Source organism: Tripterygium wilfordii, chromosome 18 (assembly GCF_013401445.1).
Source record: "Tripterygium wilfordii isolate XIE 37 chromosome 18, ASM1340144v1, whole genome shotgun sequence".
Taxonomy (NCBI): domain Eukaryota; kingdom Viridiplantae; phylum Streptophyta; class Magnoliopsida; order Celastrales; family Celastraceae; genus Tripterygium; species Tripterygium wilfordii.
This window is the reverse complement of record NC_052249.1, coordinates 2,286,684-2,309,662: the sequence shown is the minus strand read 5'-3', so window position 1 is coordinate 2,309,662 and position 22,979 is coordinate 2,286,684. Positions and strand designations below refer to the sequence as shown.

Below are 22,979 nucleotides of genomic sequence, written 5' to 3'. Positions count from 1 at the left end.
TTTTTTAAAAAAACTTTGATCTGCGGGGTCCGCATGTTATTTGTGGGACCAATTTGAACCAACCGCGATTACAATCTGTGTCTATGAAACCAATTTGAACATCCTTGGACAATCTTTGGCTCCTTGTTAGTAGATCGGAGACACAGCTGAAGCTTCAATCTTTAGTGAGTAATTCACACTCCACTCGAGCGGGAATAAAAGATTCAGCCTTTTCTCTTCCTCGCTCTACTCTGCTTTTGTAGACATGGCGGCAAGGGAAGAACTGGAGAACCCAACGGCGGAGAAGCCGGAGACAGTTACTGAAGAAGTGGAGGATGATGAGCACGATGCCAAGGAGAGGGTTCTGCAGAGATATTTTTTACAAGAATGGAAACTTGTCAAGTCCCTCCTCGACGACATCGTCTCTCATGGCCGCGTCTCCGACTCTTCTGTGCACAAGATCCGATCCATTGTATGTTCCCAATGCCTCTCCTCATGTATTGCATTCTTTTTTGACCTTTCTGGATAATAGTAAACTTTTCTCTTGTTTTGAATGATAAATAGTAGTAATGGGTTTATCATATTCTCAAATTGTCGATTAGGTTCACTGTTAGACTTGGGATCGGGTGTGAATGTGTAATAAGATTGATTAATTTATTCCCCTTCTTGTTTGGTTCTGGGATTTGTTTGTGATTTAGAAAATGGTAGGCGATTACTTGATCAATTAAGTGTTTTTACTGGAATTATGAATTTGGAAATGAAGTTGTCTCAGCTTCAGACAGTAGAGGCATTTGTTTCTACTACAGGTGTGCTTTTTTTGCAGCTAGGGTACGAATTAGTTTTAGAGAAATTGATTGATGCCTGCTGTTAGTATTGGCCTTAAAACTCTTTTGGAGTTAGTCCCTCTACCATACCACATTGCTTCTAGGAATCCTGCTTTTTCATGAGCTCCTATAGTTTCTTTTATCTTAAGATTGAACTAGATGGCTTTGGCTATGAACCACAATGATGGCAGAGAATGGGTGGGCAATATTCCACATCATACCATTGCCAATTATATTCTGGGAGGCTATGAACCCTAGATTATTAGGCCTTATAGGTATAGCGCTTGAATAGTTACCAATGCCTTGCATGTGCGCCTTATATCTTGCAGATTGTAGTAGAGGATTGCTCATAGTAAATTGAAGCTCCCTGCTCAATATTTCTTTGGAGGCATGAGGGGTGTAGAAATTTGATAGGTCAGCTAAATGCAGAAAAAGAAGAGGGGTATATGCTTCTTCTTTTTTTTTTTTCTTTCTATACTTAATTCGTGGATATATTGTGAGCTTTGTAACCACCCAAGCTATCCAAACTTGTTTGGGATAAAGGCTTTGATGATGATAATTGTCAACCTTTTAATGTATGATACCTTAAAATGCCTTCTTAGCTGTGTTGGTCACTATTTGCCTTTTATACAATTCTCTCATTTTATAAGGAAGAAAAAATGTGGAAATATCATTGTTGTTTTTTTTTCTGATGCAGATGGACAAGTACCAGGAACAGGGTCAATTACTAGAGCCATACCTGGAGAGCATAGTTTCTCCTCTGATGTTCATTGTTCGTTCTAAAACAATTGAGCTTGGTGTAGCTTCAAATGAAATTCTCGAAGTACTCAAGCCTATATGCATTATCATTTATGCTATGGTTACAGTTTGTGGATACAAGGCAGTTATCAAGTTCTTCCCACATCAAGTTTCTGACTTAGAACTAGCGGTATCTCTCTTGCAAAAGTGCCATGACACAGCTTCTGCTACGTCATTGCGGCAGGAAAGTACAGGAGAGATGGAGGCAAAATGCGTGATACTGTTGTGGCTTTCCATCCTTGTGTTAGTTCCATTTGATATCTCTTCTATCGATACTAGTATTGCAGATGATAAAACTCTTGGTGCACTTGAGCCTGCTCCTCTGGTATTAAAGATAGTAAAGTTCTGCAAAGATTACCTTTCAAATGCGGGTCCCATGCGCACTATATCTGGATTACTTCTTTCAAGGCTTTTAACTCGTCCTGATATGTCTATGGCCTTTACCAGGTACTTTCGTCATTCATATAGACTAGAGTCCTTCAATTCCTTGGACATTAATGAACTGGTTAATCTTTCCAATTCTATATTGCATTATCCCAGGCCAACAAATGAACTTAGATATTTGACTTTTTATTTCTGTTTTAGTGGAGCTTCTTTTTGGTGAGTAGAGATGCATTTTTCTGATGCAGATGTTACTTGATTGGAGCATATACCATAAAAGTCTTTCAGTAATTATGTTGGATGTTAACCTAGTTTCTTTTACTCTGCTGGTCAAACTTCTTCTTTCTGTTAAGTTTTCCCTTTCTCTTTCCAGCTTTGTTGAGTGGACACATGAAGTATTATCTTCTGGTGTTGAAGATGCCTTGTCACACTTCCAATTACTTGGCGCTGTGGAAGCTCTTGCTGCCATTTTCAAGGTTGGCTTTTGTTAATTTTAATTCATGCAATGGCAAAAGTAGTATCTATTGGGTATGGTTTCTGTCTGAGCACTCATTAATATGTACCATTAACTGTAACTTTGTCAATTTGTCTAGTTTAAACTACTTTATTTATCGTTTCCCCTTGAATTCACGAGGGTGGAATTTTGAATTCACCTTTGTTCTATTAGTAAAATCTCCTATCCAAAGACGGCGGGCAGCATAAAGGACATTTTCTTAGAAGGTAGACTATGTGGGACCTTCCGCTGTTGCTTTCAAAAATTAGGTTCTCTTTCTTCCCACTTCTCTATGCCTACCTGGTGGGCAGTGACTTTGGCTATTTCTGGCGGCAAGGCAACTGGGCTTGGTCCCCTATTATATTACTATTGTTACATATTTAAAATATGGTCGTCCATGTTGAATACGTGCAATTGGAGTGTAGATATGTTTGAAACTTCCATCTGGTTTTTGTAGTTCAATTGCTGCTCCTATGTAACATTTTTTAGTGGATAGAGATAGGGCTCTTGGGTTGGTCCTCTCTTCCTCCCCCTTTTCTCTTTCCTCTGACCTCATCATCAAGATTTTGTGCTCTTTCATGACTAGTCAGAATGTTTTCACCGAATTTGTGCTCTTTGATGATTAGTCCAAAATCTATGGATTGATAAGCATAAAATTCGAGCTGTGAATGGTTTAGGACAGAAATGAAGTAATGCTCTCTTATAAGTTTCCATTTTTTTGTATTTCCTTAATTTCTTTTACATATTTTCATTTCAGCATTTTTTATATCATTTTTAACTGTTGTGAAACATATTTACAAATTGGAGAGGACTGATTTTTTTTTTCGTGGTTGTCTATCAACTGCTACTCATACTATCTCTGATTTCTTTGTCTCGTCTCTTGTATTCTTTTTTTATCAAAACCAGTCCAGTGGGCAGAAACAGCTTCTAGATGTGGTTCCTAGAGTCTGGAATGATGTGACAATGCTGATCAAGTGTGGTACTGCAGCTAGGAGCCCTTTGCTTCGCAAGTATCTGATGAAGTTAACTCAGAGGATTGGTCTTACTTGTCTACCTCACCGTTCACCGTCCTGGCATTATGTGGTTAGTTTAGCCAATGGTTTTATACTCTCTGATTATTCAACTCGTGCTTTATTACATTATCATAGATGCTGATAACTATGGATTAGCAAAGTAGCTTGCAAGTGTAGATTCTTGTTATTAGTTTTATGAATAACATAATTGCATAATTTAATGCATTTGCGTGTGCATGTACTATTATTAGCCTTTTTGTTTCAGTTGGCATGCCCTTACCATAAACTACGTTATTCTGTCCTTTTCTTGAAATTCACAGAGTCCATGGACGATGATTTTTACATTGTGTGTATGAAGAAAATTAAGTTGTTTGCTGTTGTTGAGTTAGTAATTTAGATAATTGTAGTCTTTGAAAACTTAGACATGTCTATAGGCTTAGATGAACTGCCCAAGTCCAACTGTACAATTTTTAGTTTTTTTGTGGCATGTTATCTCTTAAACAAGTCATATGAACAAGACTCATTTGAATGTACAAATCAAAGCAATGGCCTGCTCATGGGCCAAGGGGCTCAATTGTCTGGCTGTCTTTTTTACATGGGCCTGGACATGAATTTCGCCCATGGACCAGGCATGGATACATTTTTCTGCCAAAAGGTCCGTTATGCAACATGCTTTCCTTTTTCATACACTGGTGTCCTTAGCCCTTACTAGGTTTGTTTCGCACATATGTACACATGCGTACATTCCAAGAGGCATGTACATTTAAGTTGTTGAGAAGAGTTCTGTCAGCTGTTTATATGTGCTGATCAAGAAAATTGAAGCTAGTAAATGCGCTATCCATAAATGACCCCACTACTTCCCTGCAATGCTTGCTTTGTTAGTCATTGGCTGGGCTGATTAATAATAATATACACATCAATTTTATTTTTGTGGTATAACACTATAACAAAGTAAAATTATACTCTGACAAGTGACAAGCATATTCTGGTATTCATCTTCTGTTCAGAGCAGGATCCGCTCACTTGGAGAAAATGTTCAATGCAATAATGTATTGAATATCAGCTCCTCCAAATCTGAAGAAAGCCCTGATCTTCTGCCAGACGAAGATATGGACGTTCCAGAAATTGTAGAGGAGATAATTGAAATGCTGCTTTCTGGGTTGAGAGACACGGTATGTCTGAAGGGTTAGATTTTCTTGTGAACATGATTATTTGTCATGTAAATCTAAGTGTTTCCTTGGAGATGAGTTTGGGTTGCTGTCTTTGGCATCCGTAATAACTTCCTAGGATGGTGACTCATGCATGAACTTATCGTTTTAATTTTATGCTTATGTTTATGTCTTGTGTCAACTATTCTGCTGAGTACTTCGTGTATATCCAATTTAATGTTGATGTTACTGGTTCGCAGGACACTGTTGTGCGTTGGTCTGCTGCAAAAGGTTTAGGCAGAATAACTTCACGTTTGACATCTGCCCTTTCAGATGAGGTCTTGTCATCTGTGTTAGAGCTGTTTTCACCAGGCGAGGTATATAGTGATCTTCCTCTATTCTATATCCTGTTCTGCACTTTGTCATATGATGTGCCAGTGCAATCTTGTTAATACATTTGTTTGATGCACTTTTTTTTGGTACCAATTTTGAAGTAGTAGACATGATGATCATATTTTCCAGGATGATGGTTCATGGCATGGAGGTTGCTTCGCATTGGCTGAATTAGCACGCAGAGGATTGCTCTTACCGATTAGTCTTCCCAAAGTTGTACCCCTCATCGTAAAGGTTGTACACTTGTACGGTTTTGTTTTATTCATGCTCACTGATTGAAAAGAGACATACATAATTTTAGTTCAGTAAGCTCTCTGAAGATTATTTGGATCCTTTTGTGTTCTGCAATATTCTATTTAATCAACTATAAATTTTGCCAAACCAAACTCCCCTCTCCCTCTTTATCGCAGAAGAATGAGATGAATTCTTAATCAAAGCTTGGATGCCGTCTCTTTCTTGTATCTTGTCTGCTGGTGTGTAGAATAATGGCCGACCTTCCATCTTAGGTATCATATGATGGCATTAACTTTTGTATCTAGTATGCCTTTTTTGCCGTCCTCATCCGCTGTTTTGTGTGGTCCTTACTGGCACCTGAAACTGTTTGTCATTCATTTAGCAGATTTTGTGTAAATTGTAATTAGTCTCATACTGATTTTAAATTTGAAGAGAATTTGGAGACTTGCGAACTTTGAAAACTATTTGAATCAAGTTGTTTGTACTGTGTGCTTTCTCTGTCCTTATATCTTAGAAGGAATATTCTATGCTTCCGCTTGTGATGACAAAAAACTTGTTCTTAATCTGGGAGAGATCTAGTTGATACTTGTGGTCTATAATTTTCCACATGATTATATTTGGTTCTCTGTGCATGTATCTAGAAACTTCATGTGTTATTGAAAGCCAATTTTAAGGCCTTTCAATATCTTGCCCTTCCCAAATCTCTCAGATGTTTTTGAAACTCTGAAATTCATTGTTTCTGATATGCTGAACAAAATTTATTTTTCCTTGAGCCCAATTATCGGCCAGGTACATTTCTTGTCCATGTGTGTTGTGGATATCCGTTAGATGGTATTAGCTCTGATCAAAACTATTTTCCTGACAGGCACTGCATTATGATGTTCGTAGAGGTCCACATAGTGTTGGGTCTCATGTACGTGATGCTGCTGCTTATGTTTGTTGGGCGTTTGGTCGTGCATATTACTACACGGATATGAAAAACATGTTGGAACAGCTGGCTCCACACCTGCTAACAGTGGCCTGCTATGACCGTGAGGTGCTTGTCCGTACCAGTGGGAAATTACTTTTTGTTTTGGTGTATTAGTAATTAAAGTTTTTTTCCTTTCATCTGTTCTAACATGCTAAAGCTTCTGATATGTGATGCTTAGGTTAACTGCAGAAGGGCAGCTGCTGCAGCTTTTCAGGAGAACGTTGGAAGACAAGGAAATTATCCTCATGGCATTGACATAGTAAATACTGCAGATTATTTTTCACTTTCATCACGACTGAACTCTTACCTTCATGTTGCTGTCAACATTGCTCAGTATGAAGGGTATCTTTATGCATTTGCAGATGAATTGATGTCTAACAAGATATGTCACTGGGTACGACTTCCTCTTATTCCAGAATTTCAAGTTCATATGGTTGGAAAATATAATGTTAAATCGAATGATTTGTGACTGCTTTTCTTTCTTTTTCCATGACGAACTTATTCGTCAATTCTGTTTCCCCTTGTGTTGAGCGCAATGTGCATAGAGGCTCATATTTGTTCAGTTGCATGATTAAGTTTATTTTTCACGACTTTCATCGATGTGGATAGGGAACTGGAATTTCCGGAAAATCTTGAAAATAGCAGTGTTTTACTATTATTGTTATTGTTAAGGGTTCGTATAATCGTATTATATATTCTTGAATGTTGTTAATGATGGTCAAAACTCAACCTGTTAATGGAGGAGGTAAAATTTTTCCTTAAAGGATTTGTAAAAGTCGGCTAGAGAAAAAAATATTCCTATTCATTATACTTTTTTATAATAAAATATGTATCTCGATGAAACTGGACCAATTCAATTTTAAGTAGGAAATGCAGGGTGTAGGCTGGTATGATTTGCATTCTTTGGCAATTTTATAAGTCAAGGCTGCTTAACCAACATGGTATTGGCTGATCTGATTTTTGCTATTTTGACATTGCTCCAATTCCCTGCTTTTCTTTGAGTTGGGCATGTCCCCAAAATATTTATTGTTTCAGTTTTGCTTGTATTCACTTTGATTATGGATACTATGTTTATTATCAATGTCATCATAGCTAATGATGGATAATTTTTCAAGAATGTATAATGTATCACTGGATTCTTTAGGACAAAGGTTTGAGAGAACTTTCTGCCGAGGCCCTTTCTGCTCTCGTCAAATATGATCCTGCCTATTTTGCAAACTCTGTTGTGGAAAAATTAATTCCGAGTACGCTCTCAACTGATTTATACATGCGCCATGGCGCAACCTTAGCAGTTGGGGAAGTTGTTTTGGCGCTTCACCAATGTGATCATGCTCTTTCCTCTGGTTAGTAACTCTTATTTACAAGTAATGGTTCGTTGATTAACAGTGCAATTTCATCTTAGATAAGATAACTAGTATTCTTAGACAATCATGCTTGATTTTTGTAAAATCCTGTGGGGTTAATATTTGTCATAGTTCTTTTCTTTGTTGAAATTAATTGATGAGCTCTTTCATGCACTTGAAAAGAGAGCAAGATTTTGTTCTAATTTAAATTTTGCTCTTTTTAGTGAGTTCAACTACAATTATTATCATTGACTTTCCTATATTTGGAAGGGAGACTAATTTGAAATTTTATAGTTAAGCAATTTATGCATTCTCTGAATAAAGAAAAGATCTGAAAGATTATTCTATAGTTATTTTGTTCAATTATAATAACTAGCAAGAATGGCACCCGACCTTTAGTATGAATTTTAAATTTTAGAGTACATAATAGATGCCACATGTGGCTTTTAAGGCTTTTGATGTTTTTCAAAGTATTGCATTGGGTGACAATGTGAAGATTTAATTAGGATACCTGTTCATGGTATTAAAGAAGAACCCAAATCATGGTATGGGTTCATTACATGCTATGCCTTGGGTCTAATAATTTGATTCTGAACCCATACCATGATTTGGTATGAGAAAAATCATTACACTTAATTTCTTTGACTAAATTGGATGATTTGGTCTGTCAGAAGCTGATATATATAAAATTGTTACAATGTGACCTTGAGAATGCATATTCAAGTTGTAATTTTGTCGAGATTGTGTTTTCCAGAAAAACAAAAGCAAGTTGCTGGTCTAGTCCCCGCCATAGAGAAAGCACGGCTATATCGTGGAAAGGGTGGAGAGATAATGCGATCAGCTGTTTCTCGGTTTATTGAATGTATCTCTCTATCTCGTCTGGCAGTATCAGAAAAGACTAAAAGAAGCTTGCTTGATACTCTCAATGAGAATATGAGGCATCCCAATTCACAAATACAGGTTTTTGTCTTTTAATGTATGACATTTTTCCTTTCTTACTTCTGTTTTGTGTGGCGTAAGATTTGTGAACAAAGATTTTCATATGATGCACAGAACGCGGCTGTTAGAGCCCTGGAACACTTTTTCCAAGCATACCTCGTCTCCAGAGATAATGCAGGTGCAAGTAATACAGTATCAAGGTACCTGGAACTGCTGACTGATCAAAATGTGGCAGTAAGAAGAGGATCTGCATTGGCAATAGGGGTTTTGCCATTTGAACTTTTGGTTTGTAGGGGGAGGGATGTGCTTTTGAAACTTTGTCGCTGTTGTGAAATTGAGGTACACTTGTGAAATGTCATTGAAATGCCTCACTTTCAAGAAACTAAATGGGCTATCAATGGAGTTCTTTACTACATGATTTCCATTTGCAGGAAAACCCCGAGGAAAGAGATGCCGAAGCTAGGGTAAATGCTGTGAAAGGACTTGTATCAGTCTCTGAAACATTAACCAAGGCAAAAGAAGCTACCAGTATTGTTTCTACAGAGGACGATGGTAATCTGTATCATCTGATCAAGAATGAAGTAGTGAAAAGTTTACTGAAAGCGCTTGATGATTATTCTGTTGATAACAGAGGCGATGTGGGTTCATGGGTTCGCGAGGCTGCTATGGATGCTCTTGAGAAATGTACATACATACTTTGTGCGAAAGATTCCATGGATTCCATTAGAAATTCACCCAGAGTTGAATCCGCATTGGAGTTGCCTAGTGACAGTGCTGAAAATAACCACAAGCACTCATTTTTTGATGTAAATCTTGCTACTGCTGTGGTTGGAGGAATTGTTAAGCAAGCTGTAGAGAAGATGGATAAACTAAGAGAAGCAGCTGCAAAGGTTCTGCACAGGATCTTGTACCACGAGAAAATATATGTTCCGCATATACCTTACAGAGAAAAGCTAGAGAGTATTATTCCCAAGAAAGAAGATTTGAAATGGGGGGTAAGCATTGCGTTGGTCATTTTGTTCCTGGTATCATGATGTACTAATTGAGTTATTTCACAGAGAAGCTATTTTGTAATTTCTTGCAGGTACCCTCGTTTTCTTATCCACGTTTTGTACAGTTGCTTCAGTTTGATTGTTATAGTAGAGTTGTCATTTCTGGGTTAGTTATTTCAATTGGTGGATTGCAAGAGTCCTTAAGGAAGGCATCAATCTCTGCTTTGCTGGACTATCTTCAAGTGGCCGAAACTGATATTCCGGAGGAAAGAAAGTCCAGAGAGCATTTGCTATATACCGATATCCTTTGGGTTCTCCAACAGTACAAGAGATGTGACAGAGTCATCATACCAACTTTAAAGGTATTACGGGCAACAGATAATCTACCTCTCCTTCTTTGTTAGATATTCAAGAAACTTCTCATCTATCTTTCTGGGCTTTTAAAACTTTCTCCCACTTTTCTTTTTCTGGACAATTTTGCTCCTATTTTATGAATTTTAAACTTATTTACAAGTCTTCATTATCTTGATCGAGATTCTTTTGTATGTCAGACAATTGAGATTCTTTTCAGCAAAAGGATACTCTTGAACATGGAGGTTAGTTTCTTTTAGAGTCTTGTTTTTAACCAGTTAATTTGTCGTTCTTTAGATACCGGAAAGTTCTATCTAAGGAACATTGTAAGCATTAAATTTTTTTAATTTTCAGGATCATACTCCAACTTTCTGTGCTGGTGTCCTGGGTTCCTTGGCGCTTGAATTAAAGGGATCTAAGGACTTCTCCAAGTTATATGCGGGCATTGCAATACTAGGATATATTGCTTCAGTTTCAGACTCCATCAGTGCCAAGGCCTTCACTCATCTCCTCACCTTCTTGGGACATCGATATCCGAAGGTGTGTTGTGTTCAAATTTCACACAAACTTCTGGTTTCAAAAACATTTTTGCATCACATTCTTAATTTTTTTTCTTCCCAAAAACGGTTGAGGTGGGTTTTCATGCATCGGACTTTCGTCCCCATGCGGTTCCATTAGTTTTTCCTAGTTTCAAGTTGATTAGATCAATTCAAAATAAGAATAGTGATAGTTTCCATCGTTTGTATTCATTGATTCAGATTCGAAAAGCTGCAGCAGAACAAGTTTATCTTGTGCTCCTGCAAAACGGAAATCTCATTGCGGAGGACAAGACAGAGCAAGCACTTGAAATTATATCCGAAACTAGTTGGGAAGGAGACCTGCAAGCAACAAAGCCTCAGAGGTTAGAGTTGTATGAAATAGTTGGCCTGGAAATAGGACAACCCAATACCACCAAGAAAATGTCAAACAAGGATGGGGAGAAGAGGTCTACAGCCAATGATGAACATGCATCATATTCCTCATTAGTTGGGTCAACAGGGTTTTAAGTTTTTCCAGTTTGAAAGCTCTTTGATCAGATTCCAACTTGCTCTTGATGTTATGATTTTTCTTATGAGGTCTAAGACAAACCAGAGCGCATAGCACCATATGCAGAGTGGAGAGAGTGCGCTGCGCCGTGCCCTGCACTGTAAAATTTTGGAAGCCTTACAGATCAACTGCTGTACCGCATAATTTTGATTGTTACAGAATGCCTTATAGAGAAACTCAAAAATAATTAGAGTAATTATGGTAGGCATCTCCTTCATAAGTAATGTGTTCACCTTTTGAAGTTACAACTTACAACCCAACTCATAATTGATGAATATTCATTGTCAAAAGATTACAAAAAGCAACACCCTTCCAAGAAAAAAAGAAAGACCGGTTAAAGAGAGGTAGATATAGAAAGCCACCTGCAATAATTTATACTCTTATTGTTACAGAATGATATATGAATGATGTTTTATTGTTTTCCTCTTATACATTTAACCAAGGAAAGACATTTGGGGAAGAAGAAAGTCGAGCTGTAAGAACCTCCACACCAGTTTCTGTCACCTGCACAAGATCAAATCAAGAAAACGAGTATGAGAATCACATTTTTTTAACCGAGGAACCACCCAGCCCAACATGCCATTCGAATGGCCGAGTGGACGTAAATCTCTAGACGTCAAAACGGCCCGCACCACACTGACGACAGGTAAGACTGGGTCGAAACCCATGTGGGTAGAGGCTCGGAAGTGGACAAGCCTATGGAACCAAATTCCACAAGGAAATATCTCAACTGGTTGGTTCGAACTCCAAACATCGGGCACGTAGGCCCACATCCGAAGAGAACCAACTAGGCTATCAATTTGTATGCACAATTAGTATCCCCACTCTCACTTTTCTTCCCCTCCTAACTCTTCCACTCAATTAAGCAAATTTAGCCAGCACGATTTTGTTTTGAAACATAGGCAAACCACTTTGAGCGAAATTTTAATAAACTCAACTGGTTCTTTCCGGTCCACGGGCAGCTACAAAACACCACTCGTAGTGAATTTCAGAACTTACTAAAATTCTCAGGGTAAGAACATATATCGGCAAGACTGATCTACAACTGCTATAAAGCCGACAGAAATATTATAATCAAACCTAAATAACAATGTGATTTACACGCACCCATTATAGAACCCAATTTCATACATGCAATGAAGGTATTAATATATTTTTTAGAAAAATGTTGAAAAAATGAAAATGTGGAGTTACCAGAAGGGTGTGCTCAAACTGAGCACTACGTTTGCCATCTGCAGTAACAGCAGTCCATCCATCAGCCCACATTCGATCACGCCAAACCCCTGGCAAAGGAATCCAATTAGATGTGCCTAGAAATTGAAGAGATGACTCAACTGGGAAACCCACTAACTAAAATGACAACTGACAAGTCATACCTGCATTAATCATTGGTTCGATTGTAAAGGTCTGTCCAGCCTTCATCACACCAACTGCTTTATTTCCTGCTTAAGGTTAAGGTGAACTCCTTCACAATTAAGTACTGCGTTTCATCCAGACAAAAAAAAGAGTACTGTGTTTCATCTATCCAAGGTGTTGTCAAAATTCTAGAAACACTAAAGGAATCATCCTTATAATATATGTGCATATATAAATTTTCAATATCAAGGATACTTCCATAATGAGGAATGTTTGGGGCACAGTGAAAGAGTTCTCCAATACCATGACCGCAGATAGATTTAACCTAATTCAAAAAAAAAAGATTAAAAGATCGAAAGTATATCAAACATTGTTCGTGAGCTTAATAGCTAAAATGTGCATATAAAACAGTATGAAGAGTTTGTATTATATTAAACACTGTTAGCAAGCTCAATGGAGAAAATGCCTACAGCGGCCATGCTAATCTTACACGTTACCACAGAAAAGCCTGACATTAAAGCATGGCGATTAATAACTTCTCCAATTTCACGAAATCGAACTCCGGGTTTCACTGTACATAAATGAGAAGTCAAAGTCAAAATCTGCAACCATAAAGAAGATGATAAAGGACATTACGGAATACTTGCATCACAAAAAATTAAGGAAAAACAATGAATCAATGATAGATCAAAGAGCAGGGTTTGAATCCCCATCCTTGTTGAATAATTAAAAAAAAAACAGCAAAATTTAGATGTCCGCAGAGCTGTGCCTCCTGGGGATGCGAGGAGCTTGACCACTTGAACTAGTGATCCTCCCCAAACGCAGTAGTAGCATAAGCAAACAAACTAACTAGAAGCAAAGAGTAGCAAATTACAAATAGTGAACATAACTACATAAGTTTAAGGACCTTTCCTCGAATGAAAGAATATGACTAAATTAAATACATCAGTTATGGCATACCAATCGAGACATTCTCGAATAAACAATCAGCACATTTTCATCAAATATGAATCATTTCAAATGACAATTAAGGTGTATAGTGATAAGCACCAAGCACGAACTGCACAAGGTCATTGAGATGACAAGCATAATGTCATGAGCCACTGCAAACCATTATCCCAAACAAAGTACCCAAGGACTCTTTTAAATGAACATTTTCAACAACGATGCAAAACAATCCACATAATAAATAAAAAAGGAATGAGTGGACAAGAGTAGTCCCATAAAGATCAACAGAGATTAAAAATATCATAACTCGCATATATATGAGTGCATACCAATGGATATTGCTTTGTCCAAGCACTCAAAAGTACACTGGACCAGCCGCCTTGATTCTTCGTCAACATTTCCCACAAAATATGTTTCATTCAGATCACCTTCACAATGAGAAAACCACCGGTCAAGGCAAAACATGATACACATTCTTGAAATAATAACACATGAAATGAGGGTGGAGGAACAAGAAAAAAGGAACCTACCATGGACACCTTTGTAGTAAACAGTCACATCTACATTTACAATGTCTCCGTCCTCTAATTTCCTGCAGCAAGTGCAGTATCTTTTTTGAGTAAATTTCCATTCAGGTTCTACAGTGTCAAAATTGCTAAAAAATATTTAAAAGGACTTATAACAGTACTATTGGGGAGTGCAGAGAACTGACACAGCAAAGAATGTCAGAAAAGGGAAGTAAGAGGAGAACATATAAGGAAGACCAAAGTATAATCAATCGTGCATACATCAAAACTGTAGCACGGATAACACAAAGAAGTTATTCTTAAATGCCTGAGGGATGTAAGTGGGTCCGCACACTTTGTCACATACTAGCTTACAAGAGCCCATTTGGCACTACTATAACTTGCAAAAGAATGTATTGTGATTGAGTGATGTGGTAAGAAGAGATTGCAGGAAAAAGCTTAATAGCGTTCGACATAAAAATATAAAATAAGGACAAATATGTGTGATATAGAATAATTTATTCCATAACTACCTGTTTTATACTTTTTATTTTTCAAAGACACCTGAAAACTTCAACATTTGACAAAAAAAAAATTGATCATCTAAAAATTGTTTGAATTGGAAGGGCTATTTTTTTTTTTTTAATCTTTTAAGCTCAAAACTGTTCAAGGTAAGACACATGGCAGCATCCCCTTGCACAATGAAAAAAGTTAGTATCAATTATCTCTAATGCACTTCCAAACTTGACTTACACATGCTAGCATCTGATGATTCAAAAGTTCAGGATACTTTGGTTTAAAAGTATAAAAGATAGAATTAAAAATATAATGGCAAAGAAAATAACCATATCATTGTTCTAGGATTTGGATCAACTGGGAAAAAATGTGTTGGGTGCACATGTATAAAGGGAGGGAATAGTAAGAAAATATGTCAAAGGAAAAAATGCAACACTGCAAAGTTCTAGAGAATGGATTACATGCCTGGCATCAGGAATTCCATGGCAGATTACTTCATTTACTGAGCTGCAACAGACAATAGAGCATATACACTTCATCAATGCGCTGAAGTTCCACTCATAAATATTCATTCACCCAAAGAAAAAGTACCTACGTGCAGCAAGACTTTGGAAAGAAATGATAATTAAGAGGAGATGGATATCCTCCTGCAGAAAGGGCAAGTCAGAATAATAATTAAAATTCCAAGCAATAGCTAATGATATGCACTACAAAGCATCTTGAACTTCGAGAATTGAAAGAAAGATATACATAGCACAACTCCGTAAAATGCAAACTAATCCAATTACAACATACGCACACCACCTTAAAAAAAAAATCAATTAATGATTGCATAATATGTGGAATGAAAATTAGTGCTCATAAATCATCATTGTTGTACTAGTTTTTTTTTTGTTGTATAAGATTCTCTTTTTCAGAATTTTTTTTAAAGAAAATGGTCCATTTAACAGCCAAAGCACATTCCACATAACATCATAGTGGCATGAGTTTCTCTTGGCATTCTAAGTGAACATCCCCAGACAGTTAGGAAATTCAAACAATAATACAACACAGAAAATATACTCTTTTCTTTTTAATAGAAAATTTTTATATAACACAGAAAATATACAACCTAGCTGCAACACCAGTTATCCATGAAGGATACATAGAACTCTTTAGCTTCCAACATGAAATACAATTACTTCAAAAGAAAATTCAATGAGCAAAGAACACGATAACCGTGTGGACAGAACAAGCAATAAAAAGTCTGATCCAACTAAAAATCACAATCCACAGCCTATTTTGATAGGAAATACAATTAATGAATATTCAATTCGTGTAAGGAAAGGGAACTTAAGAAATTTCTAAGAATATAAAGAGTAATGGATATGTCCATAAGACTACTAAAGCATTCCTTTACCATTAAACTCTGCACGATAAAAACTTTTCACTCAAAATTTTCATACCAGCAGCTATAGTGGCCTCATGAACTACTCCGTCAATTTCATCAGTCATCACACCAGGTCGGATAACGCGTGCAGCTGCATCTAAGACCTCCCTTGCTATCTGATGATTGGAAAGAGTTAGTAAGAGACCGCCTGATCTAAACAAGTAAGCATAAACTCACAAAGGATCCAAATCATATTCCCATAGCTCTCAGAAGTTGAGGTTCTCAGATTTCTTTTTTCCCCCTTACAATCTCATCATCTACCGAGAACGTACTTAAAAGTTAAAAGGGGAAAACAAAACAAATTAAGGAAGTTATGAAAAACTTACTCGAGAAGTTTCACGCATCCTCTCTATTTGATCAGAAGTTTTGATCTTCAAAATAAATATATTATTTTAGGGGGCAATAATTAGAGAAACAATCTAACAAAATCTTACACAAGCAGACACATAGGTTTCTAAGGACAAATTTACCTCAACTGCATGCTGCAGATCACTATTGGGCTCAATCTTTGGAACACCCTACAAATTCAAATTAAAGAGAAACAGTGCTTTAGTAACATGTGAGACACCAATAAAGAACAGAGATAGAAAGATTCATAAACCATATAAATCGGAAAATTGTGTACACTCCAATCAAAAAGAATTAAATAGGGAAACATAACTGAACTCAAGTAAGCCTTAGTCTAGAATTTACAAATGAAGCAAAGACTCGTAATTTGAAATAGAAAATACACTGACTCATGAGAGAGCCAACATATGGCAACCAAAAGAATCTCTGCTCAAAGTCCTAAAGAGAAAAGCAAACAAAAGGACTCCTAGCACCAAACAAGGAGGATTCAAAGGTCTCACATCAACTGCCCAGTCAGGATGATCAATGTGAGCTGGAACACTACGCTTGCCAGATATGGGAAACGGCCTTAATGTGCTGCAAAAAAAAAAAAGAAAAAAGAGAAAGGGAAAAGGCATTATTCTAACTCCAAAAAATCCAGAAAAAGTCGGATAGAAACAGTTTTACAAGACAAAAAGGGAGGGGAAAGGGAGAACCCAACTTAAACCCACGTACGTAAAAGTCCAATCAGCACAAGAAAACGGCTTACTTATTCTTCTTACTCTGCTCACAAGCCTCCAACATTATGTAAATTTATATCTAATTGGGCTTGCCTGATAATGAAAATACATTATCAGCACACTACTCTGAGACAAAGAAAAGGCACCATCTGTCTAGAGTGTTAAAATATTCCATAAACGAATTGAACTTTCAATTCATTTTGAAATTTGAATGGCATATAAGTTATTAAGTTTCTAGATGAAATTTAGGGAATTGGCATTTGGCAACAAAAACGTTGTCATGTCACATAGTAATGCAGTTGAACTAAGGAAACTAATCAATATAGCTATCAATCCAAAAGATAATTATTCAAAATTTCATGACAATCCAAAGCTTCTAGAAATGTTGTCATATTAGCAACCAAATTCTTTCAATCAACACGTAGATGTCTTGCTCAAAAGCTTTCCAAGGGAAAAAAAAAGGGACACTTCACAGCGCATAAAATAAGCAGAAATGCCAAAGGTGATCAACAAGCAGAGCAAAGGTACTCCTAATCCAATTCAAGCAAGAATCAGAACTTTCAAAGATAAATATGTAATAAAATCCAGAAAAAAAAAAGAAAAAGAAAAAGGGTAAGGTATCTATTACTATTATACAATGCATCAAATTGTCCAGATATACCCTGTCCAATCAAAATATGGAAGTTTTGTCGTTCGAGCCTGCCCCTTCCTCAAGCAATATTGCCAGCCTTCATTAAGTCCGTTTGAGTTACTTTCACCAGGAGAACCTGTCCCAATTAAGGACATCTTTGCCTTCAAATGAACTAACTTATGAGTGCTCCAAGAAGCCTTAAAACAATCCTGAGTGCTGTTAATACATACAAATTCGTTAATACAGAAACAAAAAATTGTGGAATTTTTATTTTAATTTGATATTTACTGTGGAAAAGTTGATGAGAAAGCAATATGAATAAAAAGTTCAATAAAGATATTTTCAGTCACATCCGATATACGATACATGACAGTACAACCATTGCATTCGTATAAATACTATAGGTCTAACTCCACTAGGAACTTTAACAAACCAACAAAAAGGACCCACATCTAGTACTTATATCACAACTAGAAGATTCATTTGAAGGACATAGGTCAGATCAGAATCCAAATTTTTAGCTGCCAGCGCCGACATTTTTTATTTCTAAAAGGGGCAGTGCATGCATTATATGTTGGGCATCTGAAGATTAACATTTTCTTTACATTAAGAGACCGACTTGGATTGTAATGCTTGAATGAAATGGTCTTTGTGCTGGTGCTAGCCTCTGAATATCCTGTGTTATTGCCACTCTCGGTGTTTGTCAAAGTAAATTACTAAAAAACAGAGGACTGTCAAAGTTCCACATCAAAAAACAAAGGACTATCATAGACATGATGCATTTGAAGGAAGTACCAATAACAGCTGAGGGTAAGAGATTCTGTTATCCTCTTTAACATCCTTTTGTCATTCCAAGAAAACGAACTACACAAAATTGTATAACATCGAACTATACTTTCCAATCAAGCACTGAAATTCTATGGCAATCAAAAGTAATTTCCATCCCAGCAATAAAAGATTACACACCAGAAAGCAGCATCTTCACGAGGAAGCTTTAACTCCATGCACTTCGGACATCTGAAAACAATAGAAAGTACTATATTCATGACTGATGCTTTGAATGAGTTGTATCTCAAATAACAAGGGTAAGTAAGCATTACAGTTATGTATTTACAATACATAACATATTTACACTCTCTTCTCTTCTAAAGCCTATCAATGGAATTAAACAAGTGCTAAACCTCTCAGACAGTCAGATAATCAAGAGGATGCCAACAGAAGGATGGAGTCATTTACTAGTATCATGGGCCATCAAAGAAAGTGGGCCACTGGGAAGCACACAATTAGTCTACGCAAGGATAGTAGCCAAGAAGTTAGCATCCTAGATCCGCAGAATAGGTATTCCCTAAATTTTATTCTTTGGTTGTTTGAAGAACAGCTCAATTACTGTAATACCTTCCACCCCCAACCAAAAAGAAAAGGGAAAAGGAAGAAAATAAAACAACCTTTTCCCCCATTTTTTACGTTGCTTTTGAACTTAGTGTTTAATAAAACCCAATTTATTAAAGAAAATTCAGTGATGCTTCCCGTAGACTTCAAATCAGCACAACATCTAACCTAAGTAATTCTCTTGGAATCATCATCTTCAACAATCCAATTTGGAAAACTTAGTACCTATTAGTACCAATCAATAATATGCATCGGAATAACATGAAATCCAACTACAACCAATAGCATTGTCTATTCACAATCGCAAATATTTAATCTGGGAGCCAACACTATAAAAGCAACAAGGAGCACTGAAAAGACGCCAATGCCAATCAAGTGCTACCTGGATCAGCATCAACATGAACAAGAACATGATGAAGTTTCTCCATCGAAAAACCAAAATAAAAGATATTACATACTGAAGATTTGCAGGTTTGCCACACCGAACACAAGATATCGCAGTCTTCGCCACATCTGAGTCAGCCGCCATTGAACAAACACAAATACACTCTGTAAAGATAAATACTGCAATTCAGTTAAGAATACGCAGAAAGGAGTATATATATATATATATATTAGATTAGAGATGAAAGGAGTGCGAACCTCCGATTGCAGATTGTTTTGGCCAAAAGCTTTCGACTTGTAGTCAAGGAAGAAATAGAGAAAACAGTGGTCGACTCTTCAACAAAAATAAGGTTTAAGGTTTCCAAGAAATTAATATTGAATAAGGTTTAGGGTTTCCGAGAAATTAATATTGAATAAAAAATTTATTTGACAACAATTTGGTAGTAGTAATTGAAGAAGTGTTATAGAAGGAAAATAAGAAAATTATTTTAGCGATTAATTGGAAAAAAATGCTTATAAAAACAATTAATTGAAAAAAAAATTGAGCGGGTTAGCACAATGTTAGGGCCAGCCTCTATGTGCAATCTCCGCCCAATAATTTTCGGGACTGCTAGGCCTTATTAGCCTCAAATTTAAGCCAAACTCAAAATTGAAATTAGAATCATTTTCTGGTTCAGCCCACAATCATAATATAATTGTTCATGCCCACTTTTTATGCGAACATATACTCACCAAACTTGTTGACAGACAATTTCATAATATTATGTAGTGCGTGCAGTGTTAGTTTTGAAAAGGGGCACCGTTATTTCGTCGATTCATCACTGTATAATTTGTTTGTTGATAGGCACAAATTAACGTCATCCACCTTGATTGATTGGATGGCTAGTTTGTGGGAAAAAAATCAAGTAAAACATTTACACTAAAATAAGAATAAAATAATCAATACCCCATATATCGTAGCCGTTGATTGTACAAGATGGTAATACGCATTGTATCAAATCATATTCATGTTGATAACAAACATGTCTGGGTAGTTAATCAGAGTAAGCAAGCTTTTAAATGTAATCAATCAATTCTTTCCAATCAATGAACATACTAATATTTTTAATATTATGAATGACATGTATTCTATTAAAGCCGTCTAATATATTGACTTTTTCCTACAGAGAAAATGAAGTTGACTCCTTATCGAGCGGCCATCAAGATTGAATGATATATGATACTGACCAAATGAAAGAAAAAAAATAAGATAAAGAAAAAAACCAACAAAGGACACATCCAAAAGAAATAAAATTTTGAGTACTCACGGAAATGTTACGTTCCATTAAGAACATTAGGAAAATTATTTTTCTCATTTGTCGTGTCGTGATGGTGTGAATGATTAGAAGTGTCAACCATCGAGCAATTCAGCAAATTAATGTGAGGTTGCTATGGATGGTCGAAATGTACATACATACTTTGTGGGAAAGATTCCATGGATTCCATTAGAAATTCACCCAGAGTTGAATCTGCATTGGAGCTGCCTAGTGACAGAGCTGAAAATAGCCACAATCACTTTTTTTTGATGTAAATCTTGCCTATTGCTGTGGTTGGAGGAATTGATGTAAATGAGCTATCAATGGAGTTTACCAAATGATTTCCATTTGCAGGAAAACCCCGATGAAAGAGATGCCGAAGCTAGAGTAAATGCTGTGAAAGGACTTGTATCAGTCTGTGAAACATTAACCAAGGCAAAAGAAGCTTCCAGTATTGTTTCTCGAGAGGATGATGTGACTCTGTATCATCTGATCAAGAATGAAATAGTGAAAAGTTTACTGAAAGCGCTTGATGATTATTCTGTCGATAACAGAGGCGATGTGGGTTCATGGGTTCGTGAGGCTGCTATGGATGGTCTTGAGAAATGTACATACATACTTTGTGGGAAAGATTCCATGGATTCCATTAGAAATTCACCCAGAGTTGAATCCGCATTGGAGTTGCCTAGTGACAGTGCTGAAAATAACCACAAGCACTCATTTTTTGATGCAAAACTTGCTACTGCTGTGGTCGGAGGAATTGTTAAGCAAGCTGTAGAGAAGATGGATAAACTAAGAGAAGCAGCTGCAAAGGTTCTGCATAGGATCTTATACAATGAGAAAATATATGTTCCACATATTCCTTATAGAGAAAAGCTAGAGAATATTATTCCCAAGAAGGCAGATTTGAAATGGGGGGTAAGCATTGTGTTGGTCATTTTGTTCCTGGTCTCATGATATGCCCTAATTGAGTTATTTCACAGAGAAGCTATTCTTTAATTTTGTGCAGATACCCTCATTTTCTTATCCGCGATTTGTACAGTTACTTCAGTTGGATTGTTATAGTAGAGTTGTCATTTCTGGGTTAGGTATTTCAATTGGTGGATTGCAAGAGTCCTTAAGGAAGGCATCAATCTCTGCTTTGCTGGACTATCTTCAAGTGGCTGAAACTGATATTCCGGAGGAAAGAAAGTCCAGAGAGCATTTGTTATGTACCGATATCCTTTGGGTTCTCCAATAGTACAAGAGATGTGACAGAGTCATCATACCAACTTTAAAGGTATTACGGGCGGCAGATAATCTACCTCTCCTTCTTTGTTAGATATTCAAGAAACTTCTCATCTATCTTTCTGGGCTTTTAAGACTTTCTCCCACTTTTCTTTTTCTGGACAATTTTGCTCCTATTTTATGAATGTTAAACTTATTTACAAGTCTTCATTATCTTGATCGAGATTCTTTTGTATGTCAGACAATTGAGATTTTTTTCAGCAAAAGGATACTCTTGAACATGGAGGTTAGTTTCTTTTAGAGTCTTGTTTTTAACTAGTTAATTTATCTTTCTTTAGATACCGGAAAGTTCTCTCTAAGGAACGTTGTAAGCATTAATTTTTTAATTTGCAGGATCATACTCCAACTTTCTGTGCTGGTGTCCTGGGTTCCTTGGCGCTTGAATTAAAGGGATCTAAGGACTTCTCCAAGTTATATGCGGGCATTGCAATACTAGGATATATTGCTTCAGTTTCAGACTCCATCAGTGCCAAGGCCTTCACTCATCTCCTCACCTTCTTGGGACATCGATATCCGAAGGTGTGTTGTGTTCAAATTTCTGGTTTCAAAAACATTTTTGCATCACATTCTTAATTTTTTTTCTTCCCAAAAACGGTTGAGGTGGGTTTTCATGCATCGGACTTTTGTCCCCATGCGGTTCCATTAGTTTTTTCTACTTTCAAGTTGATTAGATCAATTCAAAATAAGAATAGTGATAGTTTCCATTGTTTGTATTCATTGATTCAGATTCGAAAAGCTGCAGCAGAACAAGTTTATCTTGTGCTCCTGCAAAACGGAAATCTCATTGCAGAGGACAAGACAGAGCAAGCACTTGAAATTATATCCGAAACTAGTTGGGAAGGAGACCTGCAAGCAACAAAGCCTCAGAGGTTAGAGTTGTATGAAATAGTTGGCCTGGAAATAGGACAACCCAATACCACCAAGAAAATGTCAAACAAGGATGGGGAGAAGAGGTCTACAGCCAATGATGAACATGCATCATATTCCTCATTAGTTGGGTCAACAGGGTTTTGAGTTTTTCCAGTTTGAAAGCTCTTTGATCAAATTCCAACTTGCTCTTGGTGGTTGTGATTTTTCTTATGAGGTCTACGACAAACCAGAGCGCATAGCACAATATGTAGAGTGGAGAGAATGCGCTGCGTCGCACCTTGCCCTGTAAAATTTTGGAATCGCTCTTGGTAATGAGCTTTACAGATCAACTACTGTACTGCATAATTTTGATTGTTA

General features: G+C 36.7%; 4 protein-coding genes across 4 annotated transcripts; 3 read left to right on the top strand and 1 right to left on the bottom strand.

Moving 5' to 3' along the window:
- Positions 1-244: 244 nt before the first annotated feature.
- On the top strand, positions 245-11,148 carry LOC119984366 (tubulin-folding cofactor D-like). The gene is made up of 17 exons (XM_038828275.1): positions 245-451; positions 1,501-2,048; positions 2,356-2,458; positions 3,382-3,558; positions 4,496-4,660; positions 4,897-5,013; positions 5,159-5,263; positions 6,129-6,299; positions 6,412-6,627; positions 7,378-7,576; positions 8,331-8,536; positions 8,630-8,854; positions 8,947-9,510; positions 9,600-9,869; positions 10,059-10,103; positions 10,213-10,398; positions 10,617-11,148. Exons 1-17 carry the CDS (start codon positions 245-247, stop codon positions 10,902-10,904), a joined length of 3,792 nt encoding a protein of 1,263 aa, XP_038684203.1. The 3' UTR covers positions 10,905-11,148.
- Positions 11,149-11,157: 9 nt separating this feature from the next.
- LOC119984367 (methionine aminopeptidase 1A-like) lies at positions 11,158-19,587 on the bottom strand. Its single transcript, XM_038828276.1, has 17 exons — positions 19,429-19,587; positions 19,245-19,335; positions 18,364-18,414; positions 17,428-17,613; positions 16,548-16,623; positions 16,170-16,217; positions 16,026-16,070; positions 15,716-15,815; positions 14,866-14,917; positions 14,736-14,777; positions 13,779-13,840; positions 13,578-13,676; positions 12,798-12,871; positions 12,556-12,625; positions 12,321-12,386; positions 12,139-12,227; positions 11,158-11,448 (listed from the first exon to the last, which is right to left on the bottom strand). Exons 2-17 carry the CDS (start codon positions 19,313-19,315, stop codon positions 11,371-11,373), a joined length of 1,209 nt encoding a protein of 402 aa, XP_038684204.1. The 5' UTR covers positions 19,316-19,335; positions 19,429-19,587; the 3' UTR covers positions 11,158-11,370.
- Positions 19,588-20,777: 1,190 nt separating this feature from the next.
- LOC119984365 (tubulin-folding cofactor D-like) lies at positions 20,778-21,722 on the top strand. Its single transcript, XM_038828274.1, has 2 exons — positions 20,778-21,383; positions 21,475-21,722. The coding sequence occupies exons 1-2, from the start codon at positions 20,778-20,780 to the stop codon at positions 21,703-21,705; spliced, it is 837 nt and encodes a 278-aa protein (XP_038684202.1). The 3' UTR covers positions 21,706-21,722.
- Positions 21,723-21,855: 133 nt separating this feature from the next.
- On the top strand, positions 21,856-22,942 carry LOC119984362 (tubulin-folding cofactor D-like). The gene is made up of 3 exons (XM_038828273.1): positions 21,856-21,978; positions 22,086-22,271; positions 22,479-22,942. Exons 1-3 carry the CDS (start codon positions 21,877-21,879, stop codon positions 22,764-22,766), a joined length of 576 nt encoding a protein of 191 aa, XP_038684201.1. The 5' UTR covers positions 21,856-21,876; the 3' UTR covers positions 22,767-22,942.
- Positions 22,943-22,979: the final 37 nt, after the last annotated feature.